The sequence below is a fragment of the Haliotis rubra genome, unplaced genomic scaffold (genome assembly GCF_003918875.1).
Source record: "Haliotis rubra isolate DU_JTF1 unplaced genomic scaffold, ASM391887v1 Scf371, whole genome shotgun sequence".
Classification (NCBI taxonomy): domain Eukaryota; kingdom Metazoa; phylum Mollusca; class Gastropoda; order Lepetellida; family Haliotidae; genus Haliotis; species Haliotis rubra.
Window position 1 is genome coordinate 379,845 of NW_025767048.1, and position 26,651 is coordinate 406,495.

The 26,651-nt window shown below is 39.6% G+C and overlaps 2 protein-coding genes across 2 annotated transcripts; one reads left to right on the plus strand and one right to left on the minus strand.

The window, feature by feature from the left end:
• On the minus strand, positions 1-22,449 carry LOC124285944 (F-box only protein 11-like). Its single transcript, XM_046722233.1, is given in 19 exon segments — positions 1-6,132; positions 6,446-6,554; positions 8,053-8,271; positions 8,838-9,058; positions 10,080-10,165; positions 10,404-10,526; positions 10,916-11,010; positions 11,114-11,199; positions 12,115-12,332; positions 12,580-12,717; positions 13,317-13,423; positions 13,543-13,654; positions 14,333-14,575; positions 14,801-14,830; positions 14,833-14,883; positions 15,570-15,699; positions 18,674-18,818; positions 21,391-21,588; positions 22,254-22,449. Coding segments are annotated over 19 exon segments (2,637 nt in total). The 5' UTR covers positions 22,351-22,449; the 3' UTR covers positions 1-5,903.
• Positions 22,450-22,524: 75 nt separating this feature from the next.
• LOC124285979 (EF-hand calcium-binding domain-containing protein 11-like) lies at positions 22,525-26,651 on the plus strand. The gene is made up of 6 exons (XM_046722285.1): positions 22,525-22,720; positions 23,724-23,819; positions 24,531-24,588; positions 25,240-25,341; positions 25,568-25,658; positions 26,470-26,651. Exons 1-6 carry the CDS (start codon positions 22,628-22,630, stop codon positions 26,546-26,548), a joined length of 519 nt encoding a protein of 172 aa, XP_046578241.1. The 5' UTR covers positions 22,525-22,627; the 3' UTR covers positions 26,549-26,651.

The window sequence follows — 26,651 nt, forward strand, 5'->3', positions numbered from 1 at the left end:
TTTTATGTTCATAAATGCATTTATTGTAGACATTTTCAACAATGCTGCAGTACTGCACATGAGGACTGTACGACCAGCAGCAACACACCTTGCCCAGACAACGTTTGACATACATATAACACTGACAGTAACATACCCATTCAGACGGTAATCACGTGTACAACCCCATCCCTACCAGGAAGGGACAACTCTGTTCACACAGAGTCAGAATTAACACAGATCAAAGCAGAGAACTAACCAGGAGAAAACTCTGGGCAATAGTTGAGGTATTTGTGAAAAGACTGAAATATGGGACTCGTACTGATGATGAAACACAGGAGAGTTTTTCAGATTTATGCTCTTAATAATTCAGAACCATCTTAAATGTTGATTATCAAATGAAATATATTTTCACTGCAGGTTATGTTTGGTATTAAAGTCATGACTGGTGTTCTTAACACCTGATGAAATCGTATACAAATCTCCAAAATTGTTGAAACAGGTTCCTAATCTACATATCACTCGGTCCCAAGCAAGCAGCTATGACTATAATGAAGGTTAAATGCACAATTGTAGAGAAGTAATAAGATGACATGGACAGATTATCTGACAAACACTGCATCTATATCGGTGTACGCTGCACACACTCTCCTAATTGACGGACGTATAAACAAGACACCACTCTGACAGGGAGAACCGCCGCAGTTGTACAGTCTTCCTCTTAAAGTAGGGATATGTTCTCAACATGACGAGCGTCCATCACTAACGCCAGACACAAAACAAACATCGGCAGTGCAGAACAAAATAAGTTCAACATGTACAACAACCAAACCTGAAAAATGTTTAAAACAGTGACTTCATGAACATGTGGGTGAAGGTGAGACACAGGGAGGGCCAACATAACTGGGAAGGTAAAATTAATTGATTCTAAAATCTATAGACTCTTCAGACAGGCAATGTAACCTGATAGCTATACAATTTCTGACCTGGCTTCATAACAATATAACTAACAAAGCAAATATATATAAACCTTAACTGTAAGCTTATTAATAGAGCCAGTTGAAACAACCTTCCCCAGTTATTGAAAATATGTAGTACAACTACGTAGTGATAACTCAAATATTCATGACTTTATATTGCATAAGAATTTAATATTTTCAACAGTGATAATGTAGGTCAGCGAGTCCTGAGCTAAAAAAAACAGGATAACTAGAACAGAGAGATCTATGTACTCCACTAAAGATACAACACATATTTCTCTTCCTGTAATGAAGAGAACCGAACTTTGATAACCTTTTGTGCTGCCATCCACTCCGAAGCCTGACATAAAGCAAAACAGACTGAGCTGCTGAGATTGTGTGATGATAAAGCAGCTAATGGACTTGCAGATGAAACGTCTACAGTGTATAAAATATGTAATACCGCTTTTGACATGAATGCAACACCTTAGTTTTGTGAAAAGTATAAATGTACTAGGGGAAAAATATCACAAATTTTGACGATTTTTGGAGGAAACCACACCTCTTGTGTAAGTATCTTTGTGTAAATAATCCATGCAAACATATAACATAGAAATGTAACACTTACAGATTCTTTGACTTAAGAATTGTCTAAAAGGAAACTGGTAAATGAGACTTGCACACATGAAAAAAAAAAAAAAATTGCCCTGTTACCATGGCATTGACTGAACAACAAATGTCTGCCATCCTAGGCAACAACAATCTAGTTATCACAGAAAACAATCTCCCAGCCCCTTACATCATACAACCTAGGGATATCAGTGACGTCTTTGCCAACCTCAGGGCAGTCTTGTCCAACCATTACATCATTTTGAAGTAAAATCCATGTGAACCTTGAAGTATCTTTGTAAAACTAAGGAACCTCATCAAAAGAATAATTAGGACCAAGATTTATATTCTCATGAATTCCACATGTTCCCAGCAAGTACTAAACTCGATGAATACAATGGTCACTTTTAATAAATTAATAAATATAAACATCCCCATTCTTGGCAAAAATCTCACTTCCATCCTCGGTATGAAATAAAACATGATAAATGATAATGTGTGTATTTTGACAAAATGTGATTTATGGACAAGTGGTAACGACAGACATCAACTACCTAACAACGGGTAACATTGCTCTGCACAGCTCACAACCACGAGGTAACAGTCTCTCTCTCTCACACACACATACACACACACAAATGAAAACACAATAGTTCATGCAGCCAATAACCTTTAGAAACATCATGTCATGGTCAGAACAAAACTACATGCTGGTGACCCTAGAAATGTTCCAAACACTTGATGAACCAAAAGTGATAATGATCCACAAATAATGATAAAAAAGGATACACTATACGAAAAGGATAAAGATTGGTATAATTGCAATGAAATATCATTATATTTCTATGCAACTTATAAATAATACAACAGAACAAACAGTACAGTTCTCATAAACTCAACATCCTCTTATTCTTTGGAGAGAGAATCTTTTTCAATTTATACTTGAATTTTGTCCTTTCAGTCTGGGTCAGCTCCACATTAAGTTTCATTCTGTCCATAGCAATTTCATCAGTTATAGTAGAAACAAGCATGCATAATTGTTTCTGCTGTGTGAACGTGATGCACATACATGGCCAGTAACCTGCCTAGTGGTTAACAGCAGAAAGCTACGTATAAATACTTGGCCCGAGCTCTTTTGTACATTCATATATACACGAGGTTTGTACAGGATACAAAAGGTGATGATAGATGATACTTATGACCTACAATGGCGATCAGCAGACACTGCACACGTTCCTTCAACAGTAGTACCAACAAGAGAGCATTAGCAAAAACATAGATTTCAAACAGGTTACACCGTGATATAGCAAGTGCTCAAAAGAGTTAGATGTTTATGAAGAAATAGTTTTGTGGAAAAGTAATTCACAAATCAACTACTTATATATCACTAACTTTATATAATTTCACCAAAAATAATAATGATATTGATTTACATTTATAATATATATATCTATATACATATGTTTTGAAACATTGATAAAAATGTGTATGCCCAGCAGACCAGTACGGCTGTACACTGGTATAAGTTTCCAAATATCTAAATACAGATTCAAAGCAATCATCGACAGCATTGCTTCCATGCAGGACGAACAGTACCCTGATACAAAGTTTTCAGACCGGCTGATCAGAAAATATTTATACGACATGTTGAAACAGGCAATAACTGTGACCTAACCAAGGGGCACAATCACATCAACCATGCTGCTCGATAGAAACGGTGTACAACATTGGGATTCATACAGACACCATGAGGACCTTCTCAACGTGGTACATATGGCCCAAACACACGTTCCAAATCAGGTTCTCAGACACAAGCTTGCATGGCCCAAATTAAAGTGACCTAAAGAAACATGGCCCAAATCAATGGGCCCAAGTCAAGCAAACACTGCTGAACACATACATTTGATAGGAATTATGGAAGACTTCAAAGTATTCTTTGGTTGTGGATATTTGGAGAAAGCAATAGATGCAATTCATTATAGATTGGCTCCATTACCTAACACACCACAAAAATTGGTCTAGGAATATGACTGTAGTACACCTATTGACAAACTGGACATAATAACCATGTACTCTGTAACACCAAATGCACTGGACTAATGAAGAACATTCGCTTCATATATTTGGATGAACACAAATGAAATACTGTTGAGCTGAATTTAAAAGAGTGATAATATTCTGTTTCTGAAAAGAACGAACCAGTCGAGATCTAAGCAATCTGAACACTGTACTGAACCTCAGATCAAGTTCCATTGACAAGCTACAGAGTGACATCAACCATCACACATGGGGCAGTCAGACGTGTCAGTAGTCAGACACATGTCACCAGACACCAGACATGTTATCAGTCTGTCAGATCGGACATGTATGATGTCATCAGTTTTCAGACGTGTCGTCAGTAAAGCATGCTACATGTCATGCTACCTGTGACATCAATAACAAACATAACAGTCAGATCACACATGTGACATCGGTCCAACATGAAATATCAGACATCAGACACATGACAGCCAGATATACAACATCAATCATGCACATGACATCAGTATCTCATGCATGGAGATGCGACTCTAGTAGCCTGCAAACACTACACTGTATCCATCACCTTGACAACAGACCAGATGGTGTCCAACATCTGCGTCAACTTGCACCTATGTAGACATGACTGTAATCACTCAGACACACCATCGTCTTGAGAGAAAAAGTCAGACCACATGGCGTCTACCATTCACTGACATGCATGTAGACATGACCTCTTGTAGCCTGCACACACAAACACATCTCTACATTCCAGTGGGCACTTCTCAAACTTTCTGGCAAACATTGTAAAATTAAGCCCACCAGTCCAAAGTCTGTAACTGCCAGCAGAACCTTTGACAGAATACATCCCTACTTTCCTTCATGAATCTAAAATAGTCCATCTGTAATGTAGAAAGGTTCTGAACACTGATGCACCTCACTGTTTTAACCTTGTCCTTTCTCTGTCATAGCACTATTCCGTCTACCCTCTTGATGATGCACACTGGTGTCGGCCCTTTTCACACCCTCTCTATCCAATGTGAAGTGTCCCTGTGGTGTTAGGACCATCTTGACACCAAGTTTGGACATTGTGTTTGTGAAGAGCTGATCCATCATATGGCTAATGATAGGGAGTTTCGGTGAATTTGATTTCCTTGTCCTCTTTGGCGAAGCGATTTGTCTGTGCTTACGGCAGTGCGGTGCGTGAGTATACTGATATGCACATCATTACCATAGTAACCATGTCTAAATGATAATCATACGTATCACCACTCATTCAAACGAATTATCTTTCATTCTTCATATGAGGTGTGAATTGCTTCCCAAATGAACACTGAATCAACATTGCTACACATTAAGGCGGTGAACCCATCCAACAGACCTCAGAACTGTGCATATAAAACTGCAAAACTAACAGAGTATAACATGTAAATATAGCATGCCTGTTTGGCACGATGTAAATACCCATAACCCAATGCCCACAGATCGCTTCTGCTCCCCCTCACCCTAATTCCAAACACTCTTCTTGTACTGACCCTATGGCTCCCCCTACCCCCAACTTCTTTCACTTGGAATCGAACCTACTTGCTCAAAATCTTAGACCAACAACCAGCACCCACCCCACCCAACGCCATCTCTTCATACTCCCTCCCCCAATCTGAGATCCCCATTGTATCATCTCGCCTCCTGGCCTCGACACTGTTCCTTTTGTGCTCCCTCCTCCCTCCTACCCTACCCCGACTGGCCTGAATTGTGTGGAAGAACTGAGGTAACGGTCATGTTTAACAGACTTGGTATCATCACAACAGAGGGACAACAAAACTCTACAGATCAGTATGTACAGTCATTCGTTAACATAAAACAGCACATTCAAGCATAAATATTGTAGATATATATACAAAACAAGTCTTTGGTTGCAGATTTTGATGCATATGTTTTGGACATCATAAAAAAGGCCATGAATATAGGCGTAGGTTCATATAATGATACATCTGACTGCATAGTCAGAGATGTTGAGCTTCTAGCTAGGACAGAGTAGATGCCCTCTCTTCCATTAGCCATACCAAGGATCACCTCACAATGTTCTCTGTGAGACACCGGCTGCCTCAACAATGTCGTCACATACCGTGCTCCTGCACTGTAATGCCCACAAAACCTTCAGAAGGCCGATTAGGGCAAGGAACACACCTCTTCAAGGCATGGTATCATCTTGACAACAATCCTTGTGAAGACTTCCAAGCTTACAAGGAACTACCCTGGATACGACTCCCTAAGAATGGGACCCAGTCCGCCACACAGTGGCAGGAAAGTGACAACCAGCCCAGCAGGGGACCCACATCAATTGACTCGCAGTGTGTGTGACTCCATGGGTGCAGCCGAGTCATAGAGAGTGTCTGTGTCCTGCGTGGGCTCCCCCTGAAGCTGACACTGGTTATTCAGGGTTCCTGCTCCACAGTCACAGAAAAAGCGGTCGTGTCGTATAAACTCTACTTCATGACCAGCATGGCAGGTTTTGATACAGTTCACACAGATAGCATTCCTCTCTGTTGTGTTACATGTCCGACATCTGCAACACAAGGCAAATATTCCATGAAAGATCGACCTCACTAGCGACTAACCCTTTCATCAATGTTGACAAAAAGTAATTAGATTCTAAAACTTCAAGTCTTAGTCCACTCGAAGACAAACATCAGATTATGAAGGTCTGAATTGACATTGTGACTGTGAAATTTGTTCTCACAACACAAAAAACAATTAGAAGGTTTTCTTTTAACTGTGGTCAGCTGTTACAGAAGAAAACAAAAGTGGTTGTAATACCAACTCAATACTGATTAATACAGATCAGTGAAGAGAGAAAGTTGGAAGCAGTAAAATTTTACCTGTAGAAGTCATGCATGGGAAAGCTTGTATAGCTGGAGATCTTGTAGAGACACTGGCCAGCACCCACAGCTTTCTCCACCATGTTGTGGTTGCCGCTGATGTTGTTGTCTGAAGCACATGCCACAGATGAAGAAACTTCACACCATCTACCCTCGAGTACTTATCTCATTCAATATAACTGACTGACACATCCCCACAGCTTAAACACAAATATACTGATTTTTGTGATTAATGTCAAAGTGAGAAAAATTTCCAGAAATATAACAGCAGCATGTAAATAAAAGTGGAGGACCAGACAAACCAGTGATTCACCTAATATGCAACATAACACATAATCATCCATCCCATTCAATCAGACCGCCTCCGTGTGTAGTGGTTAGAGCGTCCGCCCGGAGAGGGGAAGGTCGCGGGTTCGACCCCCGACCACTTCATACCAAAAGACGTTAAAATATGGAACTTGTTGGTCCCTGCCTGGCGCTCGGCATTAATGGGTACAACAAGGACTGGTCGGCTTGGAGTCAGTATAATGTGTCTGAGAGGGGTATTCATGCTTCACTGCAGCATGGTATCTCAGTGAGCTAGCACTATAAAACCAGCTGAATACACATACACATACACACGCATGCACGTCGTCATATGAGCGAAATATTCTCCGGCACGACGGACGTTAAACCCAATTTCACCTCACCTCACCCATTCAGTCAGATATAGATTGCTGGAGACCAGATTTATATGCCACTGACATTTGCTTCTTCTCAATTGAAATATATTTGGAAAGATTCCAGCACAGTGATCCTACATTTACCACTAAGCCCATTAACCACAGTAGTAAAAGCACAGTATTTGGGTTTGGCTGCTGTAAGCATTAACATTAACCTTCAAATTGACACAAGTTAGGAAAGGACACTTAACCTGTAACATTTACCATGGTAACCAAACAGCAGTGAACATATAAGGATACACCTGGAAAACCTGAAATTCTTGTCAATAAAACAATTAGAAAAAGGCCACTTGGCATTTACATGACAATCATACGTTCACTCCTGCACTGCTGTAAATTAGTTTTCAGACTTTCATGGAAATCTATGTTCTTAAGGGCCATTTATAAGGATTGAACAGAAATCAACCTAGGTGAGGTGAGGTGAAATTGGGTTTAACGTCGAGCTTGAGAATATTTTGCTCATATGACGACGTGCATGTGTGTGTATGTGTATGTGCGGCTGCTTTTACTAGCCCAGACTTAAGCTGGTTTTATAGTGCTAGCCCACTGAGATACCATGCCGCAGTGAAGCATGAATACCCCACTCAGACACAGTATACTGACTCCGAGCCGACCAGTCCTTGTTGTACCCATTAATGCCGAGCGCCAGGCAGGGACCAACAAGTACCATATTTTAACGTCTTTTGGTATGATGCGGTCGGGGATCGAACCCGCAACCTTCCGCACTCCGGGCGGACACTCTAACCACTACACGATGGAAGCGGTCCGAAATCAACCTAGAAGTTATGTGGCAAATACACTTCATGTGAGACTGTTGCTATCAGGCTTGTGCCAAGCTGTATCACTGTAACTTGTAACTAATATATCAATCACTGACTTCTTTACCTTTCAGTTTGGGATTGACACCACTGGCAAGACACAGGCCTCCAAATTTATTGTTAAAGATCTTGTTCTCTTCCAATGTGGCTGTGGCATTGTTTGTTATCTCCACACCAGCTGCCTGCCCGTCAAAGATACGATTCCTTCGCAAGATAGGATGGCTCTGTGTACTGATGAGGACACCAGCCTGGGCGTTGCGGAAGATGTCATTCTCTTCTAAAATGCCTGCCAATAGAAAGGTTGTTATTCATTATGGTTCCACAATCGAGGGGGCACAGGTTGCCAGTTGTCTAAGGCCCCACAATTTGCTGTGCAGAGTTGCCTCCCTTTGGCATGTAAGCACCCTGTGTCTGAGGGTTTGATGCTCAGTTTGCCTCAGTTATTGATACAATCTTGTCATACCCATGCTCACTTGTTTCAGCTAAGTGGAAAACATTCACTTCAGACTTCCCTCTGACAGTAAGTGGATATAACTGGGATGCTGTTTAAAGCAATGGTTTGAATGTCATATTTATGGGAACTTCATAAAAGGGGATACCCAAATTTGACACAATGCACCAAAATACAGGTTTGAGGTTGGGTCATCAAGTGACTGCTACTCAAAGCTACTACCTTTATCAAAGAATATGAGTTAGTGTTGTTTTATGCAACAGTTCAATGTGTTAAATTCAACAGCTGACAGAGGCCTACAAATAAGAAAAAATTGACCAGGCAAACAAAATACTGAAGACGTAAGCACCAATGCTCAGAATACCCATAAACTTAAGATTCTGAGGAAACAGTGTGGTTACCTTTCCCGCCATTAAAGATACAGATCCCACCATCTCGGCCATCATGTATCTTGTTGTGACGTAGCACTGGGTTGCTGTCAGTCTTTATCCAAATACCTGCCATGGCATTGTCAAAGATCTCGTTGTTCTCTATCATTCCCAGCCCGCTGTTGTACACCAAGATACCACCATTCTGGCCTCCCCAGATCTTGTTGTGGCGGATCAATGGGTTACTCCCAGTTCTAGAAAGTTAATTCACAAAAACATGTACGCAAGAATAAAAATATCAAACACAACACATGTACAATGTAGTGATGTGACTATTCATCGATATGCATCGATGCATGGGCCGCCGATACTGTGAATCGATACAAAGTTTTACATTGTCGTATATCCCGATATGATACTTCAAATGGGCCATGATACATCGATGTTTAACTTTGATTGCCGAATCGTGATATCTGTCAAGCAAGACTTACTTTTGTTTGATGATTAAAATGTATGCATACTTATTTTCCCTTCAAAAGTTTCTTGGAAATTCTGTGTCAAACATAGCGCTCGCATTTTATTTACATTCACAAAGTCCGTGTATAAAGTTAATTATCTCATTTCCGAATGAACATTGACAAAATACTTTAAAATGGTTTTGTTTGATCTTAAGGTGTTTCATAGTTGGTGTTAGAATTAAAGATTTTAGTATTGTATTGCCACCCTTGTATCGGGATTTGTAGCGTATCGCAGCTCAAGTGCACAATACTTTGGCAATATATCGTCATGTGACTACAATTTTAGTATCGTGATGTATCGTATCCCAGGTTGTAAGCCAATACCAGCACTAGTACAATGATGTGAAAATTCAATCACTTGTTCAGTACTTAACAAAATTTCTCGTAAAGCCAAAATCAACTAATCCAGAATATGTCAACTAGACATGTTCATGCCGTCCATGATAGGACAAACACTGTCCATTTTGGGTGAGTGAGTTTAGTTTTATGCTGTACTCAACAAAATTCCAGCTATATGGTGGCGGTCTGTAAATAATCGAGTCTGGACCAGACAATCCAGTGATTAACAGCATGAGCATAGATCAACACAATTGGGATACGATGACGTGTCAACTAAGTCAGCGACTCTTAAGACAAGCATGGATTACTGAAGATCAATTCTAATCCAGATCTTCACAGGTCTGCCTGTTTGGACAAAAATCCTCATGGGTAATGACCGAGTAAAAGTGACTGATTCAATGTACAGCCAAGAACAAACCTTATCTGTACTCCAGAATACAAATGGTTGAAGATATCATTGTCCTCTAACACACCATGGCCATTGTCATAGAAGTACACTCCAACCTGGAACAGACAGTGATAAGATGGGGGGGTTTAATGTCAATATCTACAACAGAGGTTAGGGTAACATACCAACACTCCACTAATAATGCAAGATGTCTCAAAATGCCATAGTGGGTTTGGGACACAATGTTGAAAACCAATTATTTTCACTAATCCATTTAAATGCCATCGAAAGGTAAATGTGGAGTCCACAAGAAAATGTTGCCTGTCCCAATCATTAAAGATATTAATAGCGCACCTGTTTGCCACTGTGTATTCTGTTTCGACGCAGCACAGGCGTACTACCTGTTGTAATCCACACACCAGCCAAAGTGTTGGCATACACCTCATTCTCCTCGATCAGACCTTGACCTTTCTCATGCTGATAATACAACAAGTCAACAATCAGCAAATGGATAAACAAGCAATGTTAAATAATATGGAAAAGTGCCGAAGGGTCCTCATTAATAATGTTAAAAGTTACTGTGGCAGAAAACATCAAGGATTCCTCTTAATTTTGAACAATGATATTGCATTGAACAATTTGTTTTAAAAAGTAGTCACAACACAAATATACTGCAGTAAACTGTTCTTTACTTCAACATTTTTTCAACATGTTGTAAGTCTTATATATTGTCCTGAGTATCTTGCTAAGTCTTGAAATAGAGACGACCTTGCCAAAGTTCAAGCTAATATATCTTTGTGAAACAGGGACACTGACACTGAAATCATCTTTCTATTCCCTGTTCTACCCAAAAGCAGAAGACTTACCACATATATTCCACCATGTTGGCCATGGTGAATCTTGTTGTGTCTTACAATTGGGTTGCTGTTAGTTCGAATCTGGATACCAGCCAGAGCATTGCCTAAAACAAAGTATTTGATCATTTACATCGTTAAAACAAACAGCAACACATTACTTCCTGGTTATTTCTTTTTCAAGTGCATGTTAAATTGCAGTCAACTTACCATAAATATTGTTGTGTTCTATAAGCCCTCGTCCATCCCCAAATATGTACACACCACCCTGATGCCCATTGTAGATTTCATTTTTTCTGAAAAAAGAAAGAGACTTTTATAGCAAATCTTCATTAACGGAATAAACACAACATGAAAAACTTGAATAACACAATAAGCTCTGTAGCTCACCTACCACAGACTAGCTTTGTGTAAAAAGTGCTTTTAATAAAAAGTTGCAGCTTGATAGAAAGTTCTTATTAGGCTCCAAATACAGCCTGATGTGACACAGTGAGAAGACAGTCTTAAGTGATCCAGATTTTACACCATTCATCACATATATCGTAGGGATGGAAATTGACATAGAAAGATAACTAGTCCAAGTAGCGATATCATATAGCAATATCCCCGACCCCCAAAACATTTATTCTTCTGTTAATGAAATACTGTACAGACCTTAGGACATTTTCTAACATTACCAACACTGACACACATATGGGTAGAACATAACCCTCAACAGTTAACACTGCACAGTAGAAACACACCTAATTTCATCCATGTACCTGACTGAATGGGGAACAACAGCTACAAATACCACTAACAATATGGCCGTCATTAAAAACAAATTGACCATTACGATTATCTCAGAACTGTTTCTAGCTTGCTTTTTCTTTAGATTCAGAGAGTTCTGTGAGTGGCATTTTAGAAGTTGGCAAGTACAATATAGACAAACTTTATGGATAACAACTTCTTTATTTCGTGAGTGTGACGTTTCGATACAGATATTTGTTTCTTGTTTCTTGACAACGGTCCAAGAATCTATATAGAAATGTTGCACTCATGAAATAAGAAAGTTCTTATCCATAAAGTTTGTCTATATGATTCAGAGAAGTATAATATAGAATATAAACATGGAAGGATGGCACTCCATGAAAAGTTCTGTTACCACCACATTTACCATTATACAGACAACATATGTCCTACTAGACCTGTCACCCCCCTGAAAGCCTTACCTTATTGTAGGATCACTGTTGGATGTGATCCACACTCCAGCAAAATTGTTTGAGTGTATTTTGTTCTCTATGAACTGCCCCCTGCCATTCTCATGTACGTAGATGCCCCCAGTCTGGCCATGATGGATCTCACAGCGTACAACAGTGGGGTTGGCCCCTGCCTTCACCTCAAAGCCAGCAATGCGGTTGTTGTGGATATCACAGGAATCAAAGTAGCCCTGTACAGAAAGTCCATAGTGAGTGAGTGAGACTACATACTGTGCTTCCAACACTGAACAAATGCAAGATGAGAAACCTGGTTTGAGAATATTCTAAAAATCTACCCATTATCTCCCACAACTGTTCAAATGAAACTTTAACAAAAGTTGGCTGTCACCTAATGTCTTCAAATTCATATGCCAAAAAGAAATATTTATCTTGACAAAAAGACCCTTGACTGAGAGAGAGTCATTTACTAGTACTTACCAAGCCATTATCGAAGGTAAAGACTCCGACATCCCGCCCATGATGTATGTGGTTTCTGCGCATGATGGGGTTGGAATGGTTCTTGACCCAGATACCAGCCAGAGCATTCCCACTGATTTCATTGTCCTCATAAACACCCTGCAAAAGGTCATGGGTTTCTATTAACTGGCTTGTAAACACCGTTTGACAAAAGTCACAACAATCTACAGATATTTTCTTACACATTCGTAGCAATGCATTTACTGGGCCACTGAAACATCAGTGTACATGAAAGTATAGTGGAGATTTTGGGTGAGTATAGGTGACAAGATATTCTGCTGGTCATAAGAAGAGGCTTAATTTGTGAATCATGTCTCACAATATCTATTACAGGTTTATCTGGTCAAAACTTGATAATTTACAGACCTCCATCATAGAAAGAATATCGTCAAGTGCGGCATCAAATGGGAATGTGCCATTTATTCTCGCTGAACAGTTTCATTTTTGCTTCATACAATATTTGACAGGCTCTCAAATTGCTCCACACTTTCCACTGTTTGCAATGTGTTGTGTTGCAACATGTCCTATTTATCCATGCACTGTCACAAAATGTTTTGTCTGAGCATCCTGTAAATATAGGTCAGAGCAATGCTGTAAAGGCATGACAAAGGCACTATCATTCAGATCACACACTGTAACCACTCACACTATCTGTCTGCCACAAACAAGTTGTGGTTCACTCATAACGATGCACTCACCTGGGCATAGTCCGTGATGTAGAGGCCAACATTCTCACAGTCCTTGATTAAACAGTGTTTGATTGTTGGGTCTGACCCAGAGCCAGACACACAAACTGCAGCTCCCACTGAAAGTAACAACACCACATTATCCTCACAACCTGTTTATTTTATCAAACAAAAAACATGCTTTCAACATCTTGAAGTTGGCACTTTTGACAAAATTGTATAAAGACCAATCCCTTACCAACAGATGTGCTCTTGATGCGACAGTGGTCGACCGTGGGTGTACAATTCTCAGCTATCTCCAGTGAGTAATGCCGGTGGTGGGGTACTGATGAGGTGATGTCAGGTGTGAACTGGAAGTCAATAATTGGGTACAGTTAAATCTACCGCTGATAAACAATCTGAATAAATAACCTCACATAAATTACAAATGGGAAATTTGCATTCACCACACAGTCTGGAATTTTTTTCAGGAGGCACGTTTTGGTACTTCTAAGGGAGATAATCCAAATTACCTCCCCTTGAACAAAAATTTCCTCTCATCATCTTTGTGCTGTGAAAAGCCTGTAGAGGAGGTTCAGAACATAGCAACAGCAATAAATACTTCCTATACTAACCGCAGTTGAACATCATTAATCCAGACCTTAAAGTCACATCAATGATTACAGCTAGGAACTACAGAATTTGCCAATATGTAGCTTCATGTTTTGTTTTCTTTGTGTTCCAAAATAAAGCCTGTTTTCTGTTAATCAATCTCTTTCCAAGTTTGTAACTCCATTACAACCATATTCTGCAAGTCATGTCAGCACTAACACTGCTGAAATTTAACACAAACACAATTTTGTCAAGAAGGCTCTGGAGGATTTAAATACAAATCATACATAACAACAGCAGTGTAAAGTGAAGTCTTTACAGTATCTAGATACCCCATTAAATCATGTATGGTAAACAGAAGGATCATGACAGGGGCACCTCGACTTTCTCACCTAACCTGTAACACAGAATTTCATAATCTCTAGACTGACACTAACCTTCAATGTGAGGTATCCCAGATACGCTCCCTTAGCACCATCAACAAACATTACAGTTGATTCACTCTCCCGCTCGATTATCACATGATCCATAACGTTCCCCGGAGCGGCTCCAATGATTGACACTGAGATATCGATGAGGAGGAACTCCCCCTGATACAGACCGGAGTGAACGAAGATGAGAGGGTTCTCCACCTCCTCTGTGTCCACGTAACTGTATGCCTGCTCTATACATTCAAAACACTGAAACAGAAGAACAATACAACATCCTTTCAGCAGTGTGAACACAACATTCCAAAGACACATAACATATTATGCATAAATATTTCCCAATATAACACTTCATAACTTTTTAACATAAATCCACCATCCTGTCATCACAATCAAGGACAGATTAAGATACAGCAGCAGATAATAAAATGCCAATGTTACATTTCTCATCAATTGTTTTATACCAGGTGTACCAACCATGAGATTTCTTCCTTTTAACCGTTTCCCCCCCGTGGGTTGTAGAGTGACGCATAACCAGGTCGTACATGGAAGCCACGATACTGTGAAAGCAAAATACATTATCAAATCCAGGTGAAAACAAAAACTAGGAATCAATAGTGGTGGTCCGATTGCTTGAAATAATCAAGGATTGGTCGCAGTGACTAAACAACCAAACCGAACATATTTTCTCATAATCCAACACAAACAATCTTGGAACGCTTGTTTGCGTCGACAATATTTTTCACAAGGTTGGTTTTATCTGTGCCATTAAATTTACAAAAATTATTTCTTAAGCACTACAAGCTCATTCCAAGTCATGATTGAATTCATCTTAAAGACTCCAAGAAATCTATGTTCCTAACATATTAATCATCCTTTAAATAAGCTAAATTTGCAAATGCATTTTGTGCAATTAGCAGAAAAAACACAAAGAACTACGTTGTGTTTTTCTTTATTTTATTTTTCATAAACAAAGATAACAGGAACATTTGATAAATGACGCTAACCAATTACTTTCGATGATTGATCGGTTGTAATGGATCGATCATCAATTATGAGATATTAATCAATTCCCAACACCAGTAATCAAAAGAGGAAACAAACTGAATACAGGTTTCCAGTCTAACTCTTCTAAAGTAAAATAATACCTCCTAGCAGTCCATCAACATAATATCTACATGTGAGTATACAGCAACAGTAAACTGGCAGGTTATATGTACAGCATTAGCAATTGATGAATACTGACCAGTTGTTTAAAGCTTTCTCTCCAGGAGTTTTCAAACTCGGAATCAGTTGGGTTAATGAACTTGAAGACTCTAGGTTCAGGGTTGAGCAAGGGATTATCATACTCAAAGACATCTTGGTATAAGTTTTTCCTGAAAGAGACACTCAGCATAAAGTAACAGCAAAGGTGATGTCGGCAGCTGATAAGTTAGATTATCTGATGCCACCAGGTGGACTGAAACATATGTTTCTGTGAAACAAAATACAAGCATGTGAATGTTTTCAATTGTACCCCCATAACACTGATGGCAACACAGAATCCAGCATGTCAGTTAGAAGGCCTAGCACTTTGTTGAACAATTCCAATGGCAGAATGTGTTGGAAAGGCAAACTGAGGGATTCACACAGACTTGCTAAGAAGCCATTATTGCCAGTTGGAATTAAACATTTGATTCCTCAGATACACAGAAATAGGAATCCTATTTTGAGAGATATGAAGATTTTTCAATTTGTATACCAAGGACAATGGGTTGGGAAACTTGGATAAATCCATGGGATATATTATGCAAATACCTAATGAGCCAAGTGGAGTTTTGGCTTATCTTTGTGGAATTTGAAACATTACAGCTGCTATGTAAGAAAATTATAAAGTAGGGTATGATTTCAATTATTTTCACGACCTGCAACATGTGTGGCCAAGTGAATTAATCAGGTTGCACCATTAAAATATTGGCTGCACCATGTTATAAGCAGTCCCATCGCTGTCACTGACTGCAGACTATTTTCAGAACCAACGTTGCTAACTACAGAATAGGAAACATTGCTTGATGTCTGAAGGGATGTTTTGAAAGATTTTTTGCTTTTTAACTGACATTTTCATTAAAAAATATCATTTCTTTTCCGTTTGGCAAAATCAACTTGTTCACCATTGGACGTGATGTATTACACAATGATATCTGACCTTACATGAAATATCCCAAGAATGTGTACATTGTGTGAACTTTGCAATGAGCATGAAAGCAGTCTTGTTTACATTTTTTAGTTCTGGTAATTGATTCATCTGGTACAGACAATAGAAGACTTATTTAATACTTAAATTTACAGTAATGAAACTGCTACTATGCACTTTTGGCAATGTTTCCTGCACTTGGTGCAACCACACAATAAAAGTTACATGCACTGGTACAGTCTGAATATAGCAAAACCGATCCCTGTAAAGTTTTTGAACATGAACAATTTGATGACAGACATCCATACTGCAACTGAAAGGATGGATGGATATGGAATATATACTGAGGGAAACGAATAAGGGAACGCTTACTTGTTAAGGTGAAAAGGCGGTGTTGTTCCAAATGTTTAAGGAACAATTTAACCATAACTGACTGAAAATATTGCCCTCAAACTCATCCTCAGCGATCATTTTTCACGTGCAGATTAAGCATGAGGACTATAAAAGCGTGGGGACAATTTTTAACACTACAGAGCCACGAATGCTCAAGACACTCAAAACCTTGAAATCATGCCCGCCGATACCTTTCTGAAAATGAGAAATGGCAGGCAATCAGGAGCATAAACGGTGGGACATCAATTTGTTAGACAGGAAGAGACTTTAACAAGTCAAACAGTGTGATATCATGACTGTGGAACTTATACCACCAGACAGGCTGACGTTAAGATAAGACGATTGGTCGTGGTCCCAATAAAAAAACCGTCAGCACATGAAGATCGTCATATACTGTTGATTTCCTTGCGAGACCGGTTCAAATCAGCTTCGAATATAAACACTGAGTTCAGAGCAATAACACAGTTACGAATAAGCAAACGTACAGTTAGAAATCGACTCAAATCAGCCAGTTTAAAATCAGGTCACCCAGTTGTGGGAATTCAGCTTTCTGCAGAACACAGAAGAGATTAGGCTAGGCAGCATCGACATTGGTGACATTGGTGCTATACCATGTTTAGCGATAAGTCACGCTTCAATTAGGACTTTGCAGATGGTCGTATCTGTGTGTGGGGACGTATCCATGAACGTCATCACCCATGTACTGTAAAACAGCATGATCGATATGGCGCCTGATCAGTAATGATGTGGGGTGGGATCACCTACGATCGGAGAACTGATCTAGTGTGATTAGATGGAAGGATAACAGAGATGAAGTGCTGCAGCCAGTAGTTGTTCCCTTCCAGCGAAGAACAGGTGGGAATTTTTACTTCCAGCACGACAATGCCCGTCCACATACTGCTCGCATATGCAAGGATTTTCTGGCGCAAAACAACATCCGAGTTCTACCATGGCCATCGAAAAGTCCAGATCGAAACCCAATTGAACACCTTTGGGACCTTCTTGGACGTCGTGTCAGATCCTGCGCTGTACAGTCACAGACGAGGGACGCCATGTTCCAAGCTCTCCAAAAGGAGTGGCAGGCTATTCCCCAGGCTGTAATCCGGAATTTGACCGAAAGTGTCCCATGTTGATGCCAAGCAGTGATCCGGAGGCATGGGGGGCACACCAGATACTGACATTTCAATTGCAGTGTGCGTGACCTTTTAACATTGCTCTCACAAAGTCCAGTCAATAAAACATTTTTTTTCTATATACACATGCGTTCCCCTTATTCATTTCACTCAGTATATATTAAGTTGCAGTTATTTATTTGGAATCAGAATCTAGACTTTTGCAACATCTAAATTCCATATCACCATGTAGGTTATACAACAAACAAAAGCAAAATAGCACCATTGAAAGTTAAGTTATTTAGAGAAAATAATGTCATTTCCATGAACATGATCAGGGGTCCCTGATGCGTTGGTTGGTTTGTTGTTTAATGCCACACTCAGCAGTATTCCACCTATATATCGGCGGTCTGTAAAGAATTGAGCCTGAACAGACAATCCAGTGATCAACAGCTCAAGCATCGATCTACGCAAATGGGACACAATGACATGTGGTCAACCAAATCAGCGAGCCTGACCACCTGATCCTGTGAGTCGCCTCTTATGACAAGCATGGGTTGCTGAAAACCAATTCTAACCTGGATCTTCATGAGTCAGGTCCCTTATGGATAAGAATAGTTTACCTTGCAGTGTAGTTAGAACACCAACATTATTGTATCCCAAGATACTCACCAAAGTTCCAGATCATTGGCAATGTCCCTGAAGCGACGACACACCTGTGCCGCCACACAGAGGTCCAGCTCTAGCAGGTAGGAGAATATCTTCAGTAACACTTCATCAGGCAAGTCCTCCTGGAGGTATTTGGCTCCCACACCACCTGGTGCACACAAGGATTACGATTAATAATCAACTACATTAGCAATACTGTAACATAATCATCACATAATCATTACAATCACCTGTACAAATGTCATCATTCATGTTTAGAATGTACCACAACCTTATATCTTCCAACATTCCCCAATACTCAATGCAGTATATCTATGTTCTGTTGTGATAATACTTCAGACATAATCACCACCTGAGCTTGATTTTGAGTCTGATTCCTATGGTACAAAGCCATATATGGCTGTCCATTCAAATTAAGCTCATGTGCAGATGAAAGTTTGTGCTAAATACAAGAAATAAGCAATTAAGATGTCTGCTCACATGATGCATCACTGCAGTCCTGAATGATGAATTATCATGATCATTTGTTAGTGTTTGATATGAGGCATTAACATCAAGGATGCCTTGCCATAACCCTAACATTAGTAACAATCATTTAGAAATTCAGGGAATCCCCAGATGTAAATGGTATACATGTAAAGGCAAACCACATGGATCACACGAGACAGAGTATGCACATGTTTTTTGTAAAAATAACCCATACATGACTAGACTGACTGACTGACTGAGTTTGGTTTTACGCAGCTTTTAGCAATATTCCAGCTACATCACGGCGGGGGACACCAGAAATGGGCTTCACACATTGTACCCATGTGGGGATTCGAGCCCGGGTCTTCGGCGTGACACATGACTAGAGCACTTACTAGATCAAAAGTAGTATAATGATAAGGAACATTTTCTATTTTCAGCCTAATGTAAGAGTAACAGATATTTCCAGCAATCTCTCACTGGACAGTCAGAAATTGAATCTGGGTCAGGTGAACCAGTGGCTGACTGCATGAACCACTTGGGCACATTGACACACAAAGTCACAGAGCCTGACCATCCAGTTCATTTCTGTCAACTGTTTCTTCTGACTGATTCTAACCATCAACACTGCAACCTATGGCTGTAGCCTGTAAATAACCCAAGTCTGGACCTGACACATCAGTGATTCAGGTGAGGTGAAGTGAAATTGGGTTTAACGTCGTGCTTGAGAGTATTTCACTCATATGACGACGTGCATGCGTGTGTATGTGTATGTGCGGCTGCTTGTACTAGTCCAGACTGAAGCTGGTTTTATAGTGCTAGCCAATGCTGCAGTGAAGCATGAATACCCCACTCAGACACATTATACCGACTTCGAGCCAACCAGTCCTTGTTGTACCCGTTAATGCCAAGCACCAGGCAGGGACCAACAAGTACCATATTTTAACGTCTTTTGGTATGACGCGGTCGGGGATCGAACCCGCGACCTTCCGCTCTCCGGGCGGACGCTCTAACCACTACACCACGATGCTGTCCATCAGTGATTCATGATTCTGAACAATGTCCCACATCCTAACGGTATCCACTATCAAACATGTCATCTGGCCTTTACCACATGCCTCATTATGTTGTGTCACGCAACAAGCACTGGTTCATGAAAACTGGTTTTAACCTGGCAGCCCCCTTAGGGTGATGGCGTCTAGTTTTATGCTGCTATTAGCAATATTCCAGCAATATCGTGTCCAGGGATACCTGAAATGGGCTTCACACATTGTACCCTAATACCCATGTGGGGAATCGAAACCAGGTCTTAAGTTTAACCACAAAACTACCCCACCGCCCCGCCCTCTTAGGGACCACGGAAATTAATAAGTGTAAATTGTTGCATACAAATGCTTAAAACCATGCCTGAACATGATATGATGCCCAAGGTTCACAGACAAACTAACTAGCATTAAGAAACTGCTTTGAGTCACGTTTAGAAGCTGGTCACTTGCTTGATCACAATGTTAGTATCTACATCAAAGTGTCGCAACCATTGCAATATAGACGTTGTCTATCCATAAAAAATTATTCCTGTTCAGCATTAAGTAATTAAGAACTCTATTGCAGTTTTATACAGATCTGTGCAGTGAGGTGAACTGTGTCAAACTCTTGGCTGTCCTAGTTGAATATGGAAACAATGTACTAGCAAGTCTTTTCTTCTTGCACCAAATGTTTTAGTTTGATATAGATGTCAACACATATTGCACTTGGTGTCAGCAAATGAAATGTATTAAGGAAGCATATTCATAGTATGTGACTAGTTACCTGAAAAATGCCTTCAAGTACTAGAGTATTGTGATGTCAGCAAATATTTGCAAAGAAAATCTGATACTAAACACAGCTGACATCTTGGCAACAACTGGGAGTAAATGAGGAAATATCAGTAGTCTTTCCTAAATTTTCCTGGTCTCAGATTAGGAGACTTCAAAACAATTTTGTTTACTTGAGGGGCACGTTTGCATCATAATTTATTCCTGGCCACTCCCAACCCATGTAATAGAGGCATGGGATGAAATACTAATTTCGAATATCACAAACTTGCAAAGCATTACCGTCCATAACATATTGACCTGGACTGGTTTAGACTGTATTGGTAAACAAAATCAGATAAGGTGAATCCATCGACAAAATAATTGGCAACAACATCCAGTTAAATCCAAGCAAACTCCCCATGATGACAGTCATGATAAATCATAAATAATACTTACCAGTGGGAACAAGTGCAGGATTTACAGCTGCTAATTTCCGTCTTCGTTTAACTGGAACAACTGGCTTAGTTTCCTTCTTTTCTTCCTTTGTTTGTAAATCAGTAGCTCGTCTTCGACGTAAGTTGTATTTGCCACCATTGCTGTTACTTCCACTTGGTCCAGCTTGAATCTCCTGAGCTTCTTCCAGAATGTCTGTGTCTGCAAATTGGTAATAAATAAGAAATCCCTCACATAACTATTTGCCAACTCAGCAGAGACAATGATGAGATCATGGATACCCCATGCATGATACTACTAGTTGTAATAATCAATATTGAGGTTTCTCATGAATTATCCGTAGCACTCTCTCCCTCTTTCCTCATCATCAAATGCCATGTAAAGGTGATGTTTTATAGTATAACATCATGACTATCAGAAATCTAGCATACATGGTATGGGTTTGGTTGCATATAATTTGCAAAGTGAGGCTCTTTCTTCAAAATAGATTATCTTTATTGCAGGAAAATGTACCTTCAACCTAATCGTGTGTGATATACACATTCAAAATTTAAACTATGCTATACAACCAAGAGGGTAGAAGTAATAAATCTGTGCACAAATGGATTCATGGGGTCAAAAGGTTGATCTTTCAGAGTAAAAACGTTTGTGTACATGCTGCTAAATTCGTGATACAAAGTAATACGATAAATTTCCATTCGAGGCATCTCATATCAATCATGTAGGGCTAGAATGAAACTGGGTGCATCAAATGTTGCGGAAAATCACACAGCTAACATCAATAAAGGCGTCTGCCTACAAGTCCATGGAGACACTCAGAAATGCGAGACTGTGACAATGACTTTCAGACAGCAAACATTACGTACCAGCACTTCGTCGTTTCCGTTGCACTGGCTTCGATTTAGCCTTCTTTCGGCGCTTCCTGGCATTAAGCCTAGTGGAACGGACCGAAGGGTTGGACATAATAAGCTGATTTACAGTTTATATTGTTTAAATAGATTCCAGTTGAAAAGAAAGAATCATCCATGAGAAGCCATATTGAATTGTTCTATTTTATCACACTGGACCGAAAGCGAATGAAACCAACCCGTTGGGCCCACGTGATACCGTTGTCCAATCACAATATCGCTACTGGGATAGCCCAGGAATTCCAATATGGCCGCCCTTGATTTGTTGGGTCGGAGTCAAACCAAACATTGAAAAACAACCACACACAACATACGATTTCCACTAATTAAGGATGTCATTATACACTGGATTTAACTTGAAAAGCTACGGCTACAGTGTGATACCTAAACCAGTCACAGCAGAAGACAGAAAATTGCTGTCTTCGGTTGGTATTCAGTTGTTCAGATTTCGATCATCACTCATCTGTCAAACCCCACCCTTGTCAATCACGAGGTTGCAGCCGTGGCTTTAACATTTGCACGGCAGTACTTCTGTGCAGATTTTTAATCGTGAAACATTATGAATTATCTAAAACTGAGACTTGCTACAAAGTCGTGGTTTATATCCTTGAACATAAGTGCACAGGGAAAAAAATAGACTTGGGCATGATTGGAGCATTTACTTGTATACATCACTAGTATACTAGCCAGTACGGTCCAAATTTATCTTGTATATTTGTTGGGGATTTTTTTTTGCAGGTGAATCACATCCCTGTATCATTTATTTTTCATTTTCAAATACTGAAAAAAGGTGGAAACATTTAGGCAAGGGAGCTCTGTGAAAGTTATACTATTTATAGACAACTGGGAAGTACCAGAGAATCTGCATAAGATGAGCTGTTTATTGAACAGTTTGTGTTATTGTTCAAATTTTTAAACCAATACACATGTATCTTGTAATGTGTCATGTGTTTTGCTATGCAGAGGTTGTAAATCATAAAATGCTGTTTTCCTTATTGTTACTCCATAACAGTACTGCACCTCATTTTTAGGGCTCTGCATGCAACATAATGCTGCTGTCTCAGGAATCGCACCTATCTCTATAATGTCAGTTGCAAACACTTGCAATGGCTGTGAAAATCATGCATGCTTCAATCCGAAGTACAAAGATACATCAAGTAATGAGATGCATCAAGAAATGATGATGATTTTATGATGATGATTTTATATATCTATTTGCAATATAAATTCTTTACCATTTATCATTCATTCAACCAGTTGACATTTGCCTTATGATTTGATTAGAATCAGTTTATCATGTGAATGACTTACGATCATATGCGACTGAAGTTATATATATGTTAGAAAAAAGGTGTTGGTTGGGGTTCCTTTATATATTATCTTCTTGCAGTTTTGACAAGAACATAAATCATGCCTCTATGTTGACAGGTATTTCAGAATTGTGACACAGACAACAAGGGATACCTGACGAGAGAAGACATCAAGATAGCTGTTGTATCACTGTATGGGTACAAGCCATCAAAGGTATATATGTTATTTGTTTTAGTAATCTTTCCTACAACCTCCATTGTTTTGGGTGGTTATGTTTCCAGTATATTTGATTACAGCCATTCATATCATAGGTGCGGGCCTTTATTGCAATATGTTATGAAACAAAACACAACTTTGCCATTATCCTACAAACATTGACATTATCAGTGCAAGTTCAGACTGCAACTAAACCAAGTACAGATTCTCCACCCTCTACATTCAGTCAGCAACTTCTTCAGGATATTTTGGGCCAAACATATCAATCATGCCATACAATCAAAAGAATATACATTAGCGAACAGTGAAACATATTTTCAAAACATAAGATATGTTTACTTTGTATTTCCTTAAAAATAATCCATTAGAGCCCACAGCTTTGTTTTAAGCTTTATTCAACAAACGGCCCAGTTTATTTAGCTGTCCAGTCAGATTATTGTCAGTGAGAGAAATCCTCAGCTAAGTCATTGATTAGAGAGATGGAGACAGAGGTGAACTTGTGAAAACGAATCCAGGATATTCACCATAATAGAATGGAGATATCACACACTGGATTATCAAGGATAATGTTAACACCAATAAGCTCACCTGCACACCAAAAAAGGCACAATATTAAACTTAATATGATAAGCTTTATTTTCTGTTTTATGTAATCATAATGTTTTTATAGAGCAAATACATCATTTTCCCACCATTTTATTTCCTTAGTATGAAGTGAATCAACTGTTGGACAAATATGGAGAATCTCTACAAGATGACGTCAAAGGTATGATCAGATAAAACAGCATTGTAATCAGGTTGAAATATATTTAATATTTTAAATTTTAACATTTGGTATCTTCTGCCTTTGTTAAACATTTAAACTGATCCTAACTCATGTTATGCCGTTTCCTTTGTTTTTTCAACTGTGGAGTGGAAACAAACACCTCGCCCAAACACACCCCAGCAACCTCTTTTGTAGGGACCTAAAGAAAGAAACACCTGTGTATCATTCAGGGCGGTGGGGGTAGCCTAATGGTTAAAGTGTTGGCTCGTCACGGACGAAGACCGGGTTCGAATCCCCACATGGGCACAATGTGTGAAGCCCATTTCTGGTGTCCCCATGCGTGATGTTGCTGGAATATTGCTAAAAGCGTAAAACCAAACTCAGTTAGTCAGTCAAGTCCAGTCAGTCAGTGTATCATTCAATTCCTTTACTTCCATGTAATAACCCTCTACATGGAGATCTGAAGACACCTTCATCAGGTGAATTTTAACAACTGACCCTATGGTTTTGCGAAAAAGATCAACTGAATCCTAAGAAGTCACAGAGCTTGTGGCTATTTCTAAATTTCTTCTGTAGTCTGCACCAGTACTTGTGTAGTAGAGTCAATATTACTGCTATGAAGTTTATTCATGAACAGACTTTCTTATTCAGTGTTGACATTGCCCAAGTTCCATGATGCCATGGCACCAAAACTGAGCACTCAGGATGAAAATGAGGAAATACGACAGACATTCCTGGCCTTCGACACACAGTGTAGGTTGATGATATTAGTAGAGAACTTACAGTAGTTGTGGTGGTAAAATGAACCACAATATTCTTGGCCTTTGACATATAACAAAGTTGTTGCCATTACTTGTGGAAGGACAGTGGTTTGGAACAGTGGTTGTGATGCTGAAATGTTTTATGATAACATTGTAACATTCCTCAATGCAGGTTAATGTGAGTATGATGGAAGTACGTTTCACTGCTCTAACTTCAGGTCGAGGGTTCCTGACTATTGAGGACCTGAAGAAGACCTTCGCCCAGGTCGCTCCCCACCTTCCAATACACGCAGTAGCAGCTGCCTTCAAGTAAGTTATCACTCTTCTACTAGCTACCATCAACGCAGACCAGGAACACTCGCCATGTAAGAGGCACAAGTGGCAACATGCTTTTTCATGACATAGCAGTGTTTCATCCTTACATTTTGTAATAGTTAACATTCCCTCCATAGTCAACCCTGAAGACTTGTCACATTGAAGGTCAGATTCTTCAGACATAGATGCAATATTGCCATAATCAGCACAACTTCTTACTATTATACAAACTTTGAAGATCCGGGTAAGAATTGATCTTCAGTAACCCATGCTTGTCGTAAGAGGTGACTTACTGGATCAGGTGGCCAAACTCGCTGACTTGGTTGACACATGTCATCGTATCCTAATTAAGTAGATTGATATTCATGCTGTTGATCACTGGTTTTATGACCCAGATTCAGTTATTTACAGACTGCTGCCATACAGCTGAAATATTGCAAACACACTTACCACTATGCAGATGTTGATTATCAAGCCATAGAATGTAGTAAGTCTTTCTTCTCCAGTACCTGTGAAGGTCCGGGGTAGAATATTGATCTTCAGTAACCCATGCTTGTTGTAAGAGATGACTAACGGGATCGGGTGGTCAGGCTCGCTGACTTGGTTGACACATGTCATCGGTTCCCAATTGTGCAGATCGATGCTCATGCTGTTGATCACTGGATTGTTTGGTCCAGCTTCGATTATTTACAATCTGCCGCCATATAGCTGGAATATTGCTGAGTGCGGCATAAAACTCAACTCACTCATCATTTTCTCCAGCCAATGGCAAAGTCTCTGTCAGTCAGTATGTGTTGTGTTTCAGGGAGCTGGACAGGGATGGCGATGGCAGAATCAGCTACAGGGACTTCGACTTTATGATGAAATACGGCAAAGACAGTTGATATAGAAACATTTTGAAAACAGCTTTTGTGATATTCCTGGACATTTACTTTCATAATTTTGTATTTATTTTTACTGCACAAATAAATTTTATGAGATGTCTGA